The 13,881-nt window shown below is 43.7% G+C and overlaps 1 protein-coding gene across 1 annotated transcript in view; it reads left to right on the top strand.

Annotated features, from left to right (window-relative positions):
• Positions 1-13,881, top strand: part of fbxl17 (F-box and leucine-rich repeat protein 17) — a 267,492-nt gene that overhangs the window by 95,965 nt on the left and 157,646 nt on the right. Inside the window, exon 8 of the mRNA XM_079517066.1 lies at positions 7,008-7,138. Coding sequence (XP_079373192.1) covers positions 7,008-7,138 — 131 coding nt within the window. The remainder of the gene's footprint in view (positions 1-7,007; positions 7,139-13,881) is intronic.

Here is a 13,881-nt window from a genome sequence, read left to right on the forward strand (position 1 = left end):
AAGACTTGCCTTCCCCACCTAATCCTGTTGCTGCTATTTCTACCATTTTCATTTTAACTGTTTATATCATCGAGTATCTAGAAAGGTATACTACACAAGTCGGATATAACTCTATCTCTACCGCTAGCTGTTAAACCCCAGCATAAACCCCAGTTCCCAGTGCCAGCATACGCGTTCACTTTAAAAGACGGAATTTGCCTGCCCCCCACACACACACACTCGCTACACACACTCTGTTTACCTTTCGTCAGAAGCTTTTACATGGCGGCAGCGTTGCGGTACAAAGGCACAAATTAAATCGTATATATACAGACCTGGGATATGACGCCACCTAGCGTCGACGTCCGTATATATATGGACTTAGGAAAAAATAGTTAATATTATTATTATTTTATTAGACTAACCGGAGAGAGGTTAGACTTGTTCTTTGCTTTGTGATCCGGAAGTCATAACCCCAAAAATAAGAGTCACTCTCAGGACTAAATTTAACACTCAGGATTTAAGTCGCTACAGTGTAAAATTGTCAGTGTTAATTGAACTCAGTGAGGGGAACAAATGTAACATTACATTTGTACGCTCTCAGAGTAACTGAGGATTTCGTTGCGTATGGATTAACATGCAGTAATGGGGGAAAAATGTGAATCATATTTCCCAAATCTAACATGTTGCATGTTGCTACGCTATATAAAGCACAGCAACAATGGCAGCTCTGTCCGCCCTGACCAGCATCTCACCTGCTTGGCTCAGCGGGACGCGTTGACGATGACAGTCAGTCCCAGCCATGGTGTGCCAGCGTTCTAAACATGACATCATATCCTCTGCATGGGTTCAGCTCTGGCATAACTTCCTGCTTGGCATCTTGATGCTTGACGTTGTGTAAATATATGCAGTAATGGCTGTAGTTACTTACACACACACACACACACACATACACACACACACACACACACACCGTGCCAAACTCTGACATGTACTAATGTAATAAAATGTCAAATCAACCGTTCCACAAATATTGAACTCTGGCCCATGCTTGGCTGAAGGACAGCATACCTTTGAAATGGACGTTTATTTTTCTTCTAATTTAAAGTGACGTTTTGCATTTGACCTCTGACTTGAGCGCTCATTTCCTGTTTCAGAGAGGGTTCTAATTTTGGCAGGTGGGAGCCAAGTCACTCTGTGCCAACGACTATCCTCCTCCCCCCTCATTAATACAGAGAAATGGCACTAGAGTCAGATCTCAGTCGGAGACAATGTTTGTTTATACAGCTCATGCGTGTCATAAGTGATATAGCATATCTCTTATCCTCTTGGCTGAGGTATGATAGCATTATATTTCATTTTCTTTGATTTAGACTTGGTTCATAAATGAACATTCGTATCCAATTTGGATCACAATTCTGAAAAGAGTGGTTTGAATGCAGGATCTTTTACTTTTTATTCCCTGTCATGGTTTTATAGTACTGTTTATCTGTCTCATTTTGACAGAATCTGAAATTGAAATCTAGGCTAGAACATCTAGAAATTATGTTACACAAATCATACATTCCTTAAACACAGTAGGAGTGTAGAGATTATATCTAGGATTAAGCACAAACATGTTATGTTTTAAAAGGTTATGGTTGTTTTAATTTATTATTCATATTTTTTTAAGAAGGAAGCATATTTTTGAGCTAATGTGTTTGGTCTCATGAAACTGCTTAATTTTTCAATCATCTCTATTAGTACTGCAATAACAATAGTCGTTCACTGAATGAAAATCTCCGTAGGCAGTTGCCGAATCTTTTTGGGGGTTGTTATAAAGTGGAACAACAGGGTGTGTGTGTGTGTGTGTGTGTGTGTGTGTGTGTGTGTGTGTGTGTGTGTGTGTGTGTGTGTGTGTGTGTGTGTGTGTGTGTGTGTGTGTGTGTGTGTGTGTGTGTGTGTGTGTGTGTGTGTGTGTGTGTGTGTGTGTGTGTGTGTGTGTGTGTGTGTGTGTGCGCGCGCAAATAAGAGTGTGTGTGTGTGCGCAAATAAGAGTGTGTGTGTGTGCGCGCGCAAATAAGAGTGTGTGTGTGTGCGCGCGCAAATAAGAGTGTGTGTGTGTGCGCGCGCAAATAAGAGTGTGTGTGTGTGCGCGCGCAAATAAGAGTGTGTGTGTGTGCGCGCGCAAATAAGAGTGTGTGTGTGTGCGCGCGCAAATAAGAGTGTGTGTGTGCGCGCGCAAATAAGAGTGTGTGTGTGTGTGTGTGTGTGTGTGCGAGCGGGACTGAGTGCTGGCCCCAGAGCAGCTGTGTTTTGCAGGTTTGGGTGTTTTTATTAACGGGTTGAATAATTATCCAGCTGTAACTGCTGCCAGCTCAGAGGTAAAGGAGACAAACTCTGCCTGGCTGCGGTCCTCAGCCAGGGAGAGACGCAACCTGCCAAGTTGTGCCAACAATCTCACCAAATCCCCCTAGGATACCTTTCTCTCTCTCTCTCTCTCTCTCTCTCTCTCTCTCTCTCTCTCTCTCTCTCTCTCTCTCTCTTTAACTTCTTCGGTTCTTTCTTTCTCTCTCTGACACACACTACCTTTTCTCTGTCGATTTTCCTCTCCCGATCTCCATTTTTCTCTCTCTCTGTATATCTGTTTCCCTTCTCACCCGCTGTCTCCCTCCCTTGCTGCTCTTCTCTCTTTCCTTCCTGATTTTGTTTTGTTTCCCCCCTTATCCCTCTTGTCTGCTGTGTTGTCCTTATCCCTCTTGTCTGCTGTGTTGTTCCTTATCCCTCTTGTCTGCTGTGTTGTTCCTCGGATCAAGGAGATGAATGGATAGAAAATAAGCTTTACTATGAGTGGAAATGATGAATAAGCCTTGGGGTGAAGAACCTTCTACCTTTTATAAAATCGATCAATCATAATCCATCAGCATTGGGAAAACAAACAGAGGCACCAGAGCCCGTCAGTAGGTGTAACTAATTACCAAAAGAACCAGTGGAGGAAAGTAACTAAGTACTGTACATGTACTCGAGTATTGTACAAATTTGAGCTATTATTTTTAGTTTACTGGAGTATTTCCAGTTTTCAGTACTTTTACTTCTACTCCACTAGATCCCAGAGGCAATTACTGTGCTTTTACTCCACTATATTATTTGAAATCTTTAGTTACTAGTTACTTTGTAGATTTAGATTATTATTACAGAACATACATTAACCACTTCAACCCTACATACATTTCGGCAATTTGAAAATAGCCGATCTACAAGCTAGCTCACAACGCATCCTCAATGCTACGTATTGTGAGCTTGTACATCTGTTATTTTCAAAAGACATTTATACACTTTATACATTTGAAAACATGGGACATTCTGCATAATGAATACTTTCTACTTTTGGTGCTGTAATTACATTTTGATGCCAATACTTTTATATATTTAAGTACATTTTGAATTCTGGACTTTTTCTATATTTTTTATAAAATATATAAATGTATAGTATTTCTACATTGCAGTATTGATACTGTTAATTGACACTGTTTACTGTAGAAAAAGTGAATACTTTTTGCACCACTGAAAATAACACATTTTCTTCCACTTTTCTTCTTCAGGGATTTTATTTTCTTCTTTGGGTGTGGGTGGGGTCGTGGGGTGGGGGGGTGGGGGGGGGGTTGGTTCTTCTGGCAGATGACTGCCAAACGATGGAATATTTTGCTGTTGTGGTTTTTCACAGACAGAATAACAAAGTTACCGGCTGAGCCGTGACTCTGCTCCCCCGTCACCACCTACCAATTTCTCTGCAGATGCTATGCTAATTCTTCCTCGTATCCATGACCCAGCTACAATTGCAGCCAATCGCAGCACAGGGATGCTGGCCTGTTTTCTCATTAGCCAGCCACATCAATGGATTGCTTGCAATTGGCTGAAGTGGAAATTGGATTTGGGCAAAGATAAGCATGTTTTGGTAGCCTATATTTTGAGACCAAATTCACTTTTGAAGCAGGCTTTTTTCTTCTAAAATCACATTTTACGGACTGAATAACCATATAAATTTGAATGCTGTGTGTGTGTGTGTGCGTGCGTGCGTGCGTGCGTGCGTGCGTGCGTGCGTGCCGTGTGTGTGCGACGCACGTATGCACGGTTGTAGTGTAGGTCATTTGTGGTTTCACACAATGTGAAGAGGGTCACTTAAATACCGATTCTATTTTGGCAAAGCCTTTGCTTTGCAAACAATGCTGCCACACACACACACACACACACACACACACACACACACACACACACACACACACACACAAATACACACACACACAGATCAGCTACATTGTCCATAAATATTTTAGCACTTCGATCCAGTACTGGCCACAGGGGGGTGTGTGTGTGTGTGTACACACAGCAGCCAGACACACAACACTCTTTCTCTGTGGAGAGAAGACAGCACACACAGCAGCCAGACACACAACACTCTGTCTCTGTGGAGAGAAGACAGCACACACAGCAGCCAGACACACAACACTCTTTCTCTGTGGAGAGAAGACAGCACACACAGCAGCCAGACACACAACACTCTTTCTCTGTGGAGAGAAGGCAGCACACACAGCAGCCAGACACACAACACTCTTTCTCTGTGGAGAGAAGGCAGCACACACAGCAGCCAGACACACAACACTCTTTCTCTGTGGAGAGAAGGCAGCACACACAGCAGCCAGACACACAACACTCTTTCTCTGTGGAGAGAAGGCAGCACACACAGCAGCCAGACACACAACACTCTTTCTCTGTGGAGAGAAGACAGCACACACAGCAGCCAGACACACAACACTCTTTCTCTGTGGAGAGAAGGCAGCACACACAGCAGCCAGACACACAACACTCTTTCTCTGTGGAGAGAAGGCAGCACACACAGCAGCCAGACACACAACACTCTTTCTCTGTGGAGAGAAGGCAGCACACACAGCAGCCAGACACACAACACTCTTTCTCTGTGGAGAGAAGGCAGCACACGCAGCAGCCAGACACACAACACTCTTTCTCTGTGGAGAGAAGGCAGTACACACAGCAGCCAGACACACAACACTCTTTCTCTTAGGAAAGAAGGCAGCACACACAGCAGCCAGACACACAACACTCTTTATCTGTGGAGAGAAGGCAGCACACACAGCAGCCAGCCACACAACACCGTAAAGAAATGAATTGTTTACCTTCAGTGGAGTGTAGCTGCCACACTCCACTGAAGGTAAACAATTAATGCTACACTGTTGCATTAAGCCTTCCTGCCACTGACTGTCTGCGTGCGTCTGCGCGTGGGAACAGGTGTGTGTGTGTGTGTGTGTGTGTGTGTGTGTGTGTGTGTGTGTGTGTGTGTGTGTGTGTGTGTGTGTGTGTGTGTGTGTGTGTGTGTGTGTGTGTGTGTGTGTGTGTGTGTGTGTGTGTGTGTGTGTGTGTGTGTGTGTGTGTGTGTGTGTGTGTGTGTGTGTGTGTGTGTGTGTGTGTCAGCCACCCCCCTCTGTCATGTGACTGGTACAGTATGTATGATGTCATTAGAGTTGTCCCGATACTGGTATCGGTTCCTCAGACCAATACCACCCTCAAGTACTCGTACTCGGAACCGGCCCCGATACTCTGACCCGAGTACCAAAAAATTCAATTGACACTAGTTATAACAAAACCTTTTATTGCTAATAAGCAAAATAAAGAACATTTTGGAATTTGATATTTTTTCAAAATCATTTCAGGCTATTATTATTGTGGTAATTGGACATTACAGTATCATTACAAGTACAAGGCATAACAATTAAATTAAATTGAAGAAAAAGTGGTAAAATAAGTGGTTACTCAACAAAAATAAAACATTCTCGTATCGGTACTCTGTATTGGCGAGTACTGAAAATGAAGTACTTGTACTCGTACTCTGTCTGAAAAGAATGGTATCGGGACAACTCTAGATGTCATGCCTATGGAGTAGACACAGTAGCACTCTGTGATCTGAACACCAATCTTAAGCTTGTTTTCTGTTTAGCCTGGGCCGTGACATTTACCACCGCGCCTCCCTGGCGACTGGCCTCAATATCACGCCTCTATTATCCTGTGTGTGTGTGTGTGTGTGTGTGTGTGTGTGTGTGTGTGTGTGTGTGTGTGTGTGTGTGTGTGTGTGTGTGTGTGTGTGTGTGTGTGTGTGTGTGTGTGTGTGTGTGTGTGTGTGTGTGTGTGTGTGTGTGTGTGTGTGTGTGTGTGTGTGTGTGTGTGTGTGTGATACTTGAGCCATTCTGGATGTGTATGGAGAGGGAGGAGCCATGCTTTTGGAAATGTTCTTTTTGAGAGGCGCTAGCCCCTCTTATATACAGGTTTAATGTTTGTTTTTAGTTCAATATTTGTTTTAAGAACGCCATTGACAATGAAGAGAAATTATTGTTTGTTTTGTCCCTAACACAAACATTAAATCCCATTAACAATAATGAGAATGTAATGTTTGTTTTGACACCGTTACATCATTACATCACCTAATCATAGCAACATGAGTTAGACTTTAATATATTAGAGTTAGATTAATAGAGGTTACACGTAAAACATACCTGTATGTATTAAGTTTGAATCGTTGTATTGTCAGGTAAAAATAATGATACCATAATGTGCCCTTATTGGCTATTGATGATATCTTGATGATATCTTGAACGATTCGGTTGGGTATGTATGTCAGGGTAAAAATAAAAAGATGATAAGAGCGCCCCTTACTTCATACAGGTGTGATTTTAAATGTCCACAAGCTGGACGTATTGCAAACTGGAACATATATACATATTTATTGGTTCATAATCACATGCACATGAAATCGTCTAATCTGCTTGGCACTATGGCGCCTTTATTTTGAAAAAATTCGGCACATTGAAGGTGTTAACTGTCTCGGCAGCAGATTGGAACCTTCATGTATGGGCGATACATCAATATCAGACTTTTTTACTCCCTAACCGGTACGGCCCCAGCCCCATAAATCCAGTGTCGGTGGGTCTCTAATGTGTGTGTGTATGTGTGTGTGTGTGTGTGTGTTTTTGCTCTGACAGCTCCGTAACCTGAGTATTCTGGATCTACGGCACATCTCGGAGCTGAACAACGAGACGGTGATGGAGGTGGTGAGGAAGTGTCATAACCTTAGTTCCCTCAACCTCTGCCTCAACTGGAGCATCAATGACAGGTAGGACTTTACACATGCACGCACACATTGACTCACAATCACGTACATTCTCACTGCGACCACTTGCTTTGGAGTCCTCTAGAAACATTGTAAATCGCACGCACACACCTCATGTCCAAAGCAGAAGTTGTCTTTCCATCTAACTGACTGTATACACACATGCAGCCATCATAAGAATGATTGACATTCAATGATTGTTTATAGTTGGACAGTCCACAAACTATTTTCTATCTATCTTTCCGTCTATCACTCTTTCTCACACTTTCTTCCGCTTCCTGTCTCCGTCTTTCCTTCTCTCTCTTTCTCCCCCCCTCGTCTCCCGGCGTGTCTGTGTCTCTCAGATGCATACGGTAAGGGGGAGCCCTCTAGAGGACCCGTGTATGAAGGCCAGAGTAAAGCGGTGTCTTCTTTTATTTATCGTCTTGTGTTTTATTCATACGTTTCTATTTAATCTATTGATTTATAGCCGTGTGGCTGTGGCTTCCCTGCCGACTGTGCTCCCACACTGGCTTAAGAGTGTTAACACAATATTGAATTTATCATGCTGCATAGCAACAAAGGATGCAGCAGCCAACTCCTCTCTCTATCTGTGTGTGTGTGTGTGTGCGTGTGTGCGCGCGTGCGTGTGTGTGCGCGCGTGTGCGTGTGCACGATCACTGATGTGTTATTGAGTTTACAGCAGCCATGTGGTGGGAAGGTTATGGTAATGACACCCCACCTCCCTCCAATCAAAAAAACATGGGAGTTTGGCTAAATCCTCTGTGGAGCACATGGTGTTATCAACTTCTTCCCTTCAACACACACACACACACACACACACACGGACACACGGACACACACACACACACGGACACACACACACACACACGGACACACAACCTCTGATTGATTGAGTGTGCATTGATTCCATAATGATATTTACCGCTATGGTTTTGGGTGTGTGGGGGATGGGGTGAACTGGGGTGAGGTGTATGAGTGTCTGAACGGATTTGTCTGCCTCTCTCTAGTGGGGATTTAAGATGGGTGTGTGTATGTGCACATCATGCAAGTTCCTGCCTGGGATGTGCATGCGATTGGTGGTGGGGGTTAATGAAACCAGCATGAAGCCGAAATACCAGACAATCCCCACCGCGCGCGCACACACACACACGCACACTCACTAGTGTGTAGTCTGCCCCATTCATTCCCTGTTCTGATGAATGCCCTTCTGTTGACACTGACTGATCTAATGGCCTCTAGGGACCCAGCTGTCTTGTCCTGACTAAAGGCTGCAGCATACTTCTCGCGGAAACTAATCTTCGGCGAGGTCACAACTAAGTGATGTAATTGCACAGAAAAGGAACACATGCATTCCTTCGCAGTAGGTTTTTTCCCTCTCAAAGATGTTCCAACCAGCTGAAGATGACACCGATGCGACGTCATGTGTGATTGGTCAGGAAACACAGAGTGGAGATCCAGGGGGCACCGATGGCTGAGTGGTTAAGGCGCGCACCATTATAATATATGGTAGATACAATATATATGGTACGCGACTACACGCCTTAAAGGTTCCATCACATTCATTTTCATTTATTTTTATTTTTTATTTTTATTTTAGGTGACCTCAATTACACCCAAACAACCTGAACTTTGAACATTCAGTGGATTTTCTGTGGTCTGGAGTTTTCTCTGTGTTCAGAAGCTTTTTGAGCTGCAACAGGCAAAATCCCTCAACAGTGACATCTGCTGGCAAATTGTTATGTCATATATGGGATTTGTGGACTGTTGACAGTCCACAGGCAAATCAGAGCACTTGTTTGAGTGAATTATTCAGAAAAACCACAGAGACCCTACTGAGTGTTTTTTGGGTGCAATTGAGCAAAATATTTTGTTATGTCATCTCACCTCACCTGACCTTTAACCAATTTAAGCCATCATTCCAGGATTCTATCGGCCTGGCGGAGAGTCCATGGTTCGGTTCCCGAGCCCAGCTGACCCTTTTCTGCATCTCACTTCACTATACTATCAAATATAGGCCCAAATGATGTTAAACACACACACACACACACACACCTTTCTTATGCGACCAAATTGTCTGGCATAAACGCTTAATCGACGGCATGGTTTCCCCACCGTGAAAAAAACCCTGGCTTTTTAATCCCTGACCGATTTATTCAGTGTTTAGAAACGGACGAACAGCGGTGAGCTAGGAATGTGGTCCGTAGCAGCGACAGAGCTCAAGACGGAAAAAAACACTTTGTATGTGCACACAGACTTAACCACCCTCTGTTCTCTAGCCTGAGAGGAACTATTTAGAACAAAACAACAACTACTATGCAATACTAATGCAGCAGAGATCGACACAGGATATGGATGGATGCCGTCAATCAACTCCTCAGGCATTAACCATACATTTCCCCTTGACTCGCCTCCTTGACTCTTCAGAGTTAAATTAACACTGAGGATTTTTTACAGTGACTGACTGCTGAAGGACTCTCTGTGCCAATGAGAGAGGCCGGTCCCACAGCCGTAAGCTGCTTTACTGTTATGAGATGTGACACAGCCCCGAGTGCAAAGACTGATTTAAAGAGAGGCAGAGGGCTAGCAGGGGGCAGTGGTAATACACAGTAAAATCCTGAGTGTTAATTTAAGGCTGAGAGTGTAAAAATCGACCCGCTCGGTATGAAGGGTGAGAGAGATAGAGATAGAGAGAGAGAGAGAGAGAGAGAGAGAGAGATGGCCGAGGTGTCATCTGGCAAGCTGTTTGACAATGAGATTATGGTTGTGTGGTATGGACAGACCTGGCTTATTCTGTTAGTACAATACACTCCCCGAGATATGGAGAGAGAGAGAGACACACAGAAAGGTCAAGAGAGATGGTTTGTTTGATCCAGTGAGGTCAAAGGTTGAGCGGATCAGTGGTATAGCATTAGATTAAATGTATTGTATGCTCTCTCTCATATTCTCTGAAGCTGTGTTAACAACATGTTATCATGGCACGGTTACATACAAAGCCAATGCAAAGGTGCAAATAGACGCAATGACCTGAAATATTTGATGTACTTGACATATGAATAATGACGTTGAAATATATCAACTTGATTGAAACATGAGTAATGCAAATACACCCATGCGAGTGAAGCATGGTGAAAATGTGCTTCACGTCCGGTGTGAACACACACACTTTCACAGCTTGTTCTCGGCCAGAAGTGCATGACCCATCACATTACACTCTACTAATACTTGAAATACGAAGCTTGGCTGTGTGTATGATCATAATAATGTTTGTTCGGGTGATGGTGTGTCAACGGTTAAAAAGGTTGGAAATGATCCATTATTTCCAGGATCAATTTAGTCCCTGACAAGGGGCCATCAAGGAGATAGAGCACAGTGTGTGGTAAAGTACTCTGGTCATTATTGTGTCCTCTCCTCTCACCATCTTCCTTAGTATGGTCATTATGTTGTCCTCTCCTCTCACCATCTTCCTTAGTAAATGGCAGAAAACACAGAACAGCATCAGGACACATTAAAAACCCAGCGGACAGTTCCAGGAAGTGATGATGACCCCAACAAATGGACTTCCTGCTGTCCCAGTTAGCTAAACATGATTGTGACAGTGGGATGCTCACTTTTTCGGTCACTGTCATTTTCTGGGGGAGAGATAGTGGTGATGATCTAGGTGAGTTGTGTGTCAGCCATTGTCATTCATGTCATCTCCAGGGATGATGGTAGATGATAACTTGGATGGTGTTCTTACAGAATACAGATGGTGGCAGAAACAAATAGCAAGCGAGCGCCTCTTGCCCTCCACAGCAAAGTGGCTAACTTGAGTGTGAACGATGAGCGGCGTGGCTTTCTGTCTCTTCTTGTCGTCTTGTGGAAGCTGCGGCTTCAAACTAACTTGCTGCTTTAGAAGCGACTTGGTCATTCATTTAAAATGAGAGGGGGGCGATTTTGTTTTGGACACGCAGAGAATTTGGGGGGCGTTGATGCAAGTGGGCGTGGTCCTGTGAAATTGTCACGCGTGTGCTCGTTTCGTGCCCATCTGTGCCTATCTGGACATATGTTTGGGTAAAAGTGGGTGTAACGAAGGGTTTCACCTATAGCTCCATATATGGAGACGACCTATAGCTCCATGTATGTAGATTTTTGCAAAGCATTCGATAGTGTGAACAGGAAAGCTATGATGCATATACTGCTCAACTATGGAATACCAGAAGAAACGGTGAAAGCAATAGCAGTGATGTATGAGAACCCTGTCTGCTTCGTGCAGAGCATTGATGGCCCAACAAAGGAATTCCAGACAACCACAGGCATCCTTCAGGGTGACACACTCGCTCCTTTTCTCTTTGTCATTGTTGTTGACTATGTCCTTAGGCAAGCGATGGATACCATCTCCTCCAGAGGTCTCATAATAGAGCGTCGCAGTCCCACCCCCTTTCATGACGACGCCAGGCCCAGGAAATAAATCCCAATGCATTCTCCTCATAGACATTTCATAAAGTATTTATATTTATAAGTCGTACGAAGCCAGCTCGAGTCGTGACAAATCATGACAACAAACACAATATTTTGGACCAAACAAATAATTACAAAGAAAAACCACAAAAAAACCTGCCGTTTTTTCTACTTTCTAATTCTTTGTTTGGCCCAAAACATTGTGTTTATCGTCATGATTTGTCACGACAAGAGTTGGTTTTGTCCACGGCGTAAACGTCTTTAAATAAATACTTTCTGAAAAGTCTATGAGGAAAATGAGCGGGCATTTATTTTCCGGGTCTCACGAGAGGGCGGTACTGCGACGCTCTATAGGCAGAAGATCTGGTCGTCAAAGTCAGAAGTGGCTGACTGACCTTGACTACGCGGATGACATCGCACTGATTGCTGAAGACATATCCTCTGCTCAAGAGCTTTTAACATCACTAGAAGTGTCAGCAGCCAAAGTTGGTCTACTGCCAAAAAGACAGAAGGCCTGCTTCTGAATGAAGACTCTGATCACCCAATCATCCGCTCCATGGACGGCAGGGACATCAAAGAAACGGAGAAATCCAAATATCTTGGATCATATGTGACCGAATTTGACTGAGGGACTGCCATTGGATTATTTTGATGTTTTGTCATGTCATATGAAATCAGGGAATCATAGCTTCTAATTGACATATTGGTTGTTCAGTTTGACCCACCAGTTTTGGAGATATGGTTTATAGAGTCATGTCTTGCAGAAAATAGCAAGTTGAGAAAACAGGCATGAAAGGTTCACTTCTGTGGACTCTAACATTATACCTAGCTAAATGTTTAAGCATTTATTTCATATTTACATGTCGATTTTAGCTCTGACATTTATTTCAGACATGCTCTAGTATGTGAAGAGTCTGCCTGTGCTATTAACTCATTTTGGATGAAAAATAAATAAATTCAGTTTTTCTCCTCTGGTGAAAAGCTGGAGGTTGCACGATGGCAGGCTCTCAGTCAAATCTGGTCATATGTGTAGTCAGTAGCAGAAAAGACTTCCTGACAAGGAAAGGACAGGCTTGCAATAAGCTACATCTTATACATCTCAAGAGCTGCAAGATCAACCTGTTCAAAGCCTGTGTGGAAAGTATCCTTCTTTATGGTGCCGAAACATGGACAATGAATAAGGAGTTTCGGGATCGTTTTGACGGAACATACACAAGACTCCTCATGCGTGTCCAGAACCGCTCATGGAAGGACCATTCCACCAAAGCTCAGATTTATGGAGGCATCCCCCCCATCTCAGTTGTGGCAGAAAGAGGACTCCGCACTCCGAGGACACGCATATAGTGAACCATATAAAAGAAGAATCAGAATTGCATTTAATAGTCTGCCGGAAATCCCAACAGAAGAAGAAGAACATTTAATAGCAACTCCTACTCTTGACACAAGTCCTTACCACGCGTGGCGTGCTGCGGTGTATCTGTAATTGAGCGAGGTCTGGTCAGTTGGCCTTTGGTCCATGTTGAAAGGAAATGCAATGCAGGAAACGATTGAGTGAGTCATGTCTTATGGGGTCTGTATTGTTGGAACTCTGGCATGTCCCAAATCCCCATGGTACTCCTTTACACGCACGCACGCAAGCGCACACTCTCTCTCTCTCTCTCTCCCTCCTCTCTCTATCTGTCTCTCGCACGCACAGCTTCACACACACACACACACACACACACACACACACACACACACACACACACACACACACACACACACACACACACACAGAGACACTTACTTTTCAGCTTCATTTAAACAAGGGAATCAATTTTCGCTCACCCTCTCTATTCTCTCTCACTCCGCTTATCTCACTCTCTTTCCATACTCTTTCTCTCTGTATATCTCCTTGACTTATGAGCATCACAAATCACAGCCTCAAATTGGCTGTTAGACATTCTTTGTCATCTCTTATTGAAATCAAACAAGATGAGCGATGTCCACAGGCCTTCCCTGACTTTTTCCCTGAGTATTATTTCTCTCTTTCTTTTCTTAACACTGTGAATAATACTGCATCATTCTCCCCAAAAACCGACCCTTTGGACGTGCCTTCTTTGGATCAAAGAATATCACGCTATCGCAGCCAGCTGGCAGAACTAACCATGCCTGTAGAAGTGTCCGCTGGATCACATCATGCATTTTAGTCTGATATGAGATCTTCTCATATTGAAGTCTGCTTCTGGATCTGTGTAGGATCATCTGAAATGCAGCCTTAACGCAGTCTTACATGGCCAACAGTGTTATCTCTTTCCCTTCCTTCT

This window comes from Electrona antarctica (genome assembly GCF_951216825.1).
Source record: "Electrona antarctica genome assembly, chromosome: 12".
NCBI classification, from domain to species: Eukaryota; Metazoa; Chordata; class Actinopteri; order Myctophiformes; family Myctophidae; genus Electrona; species Electrona antarctica.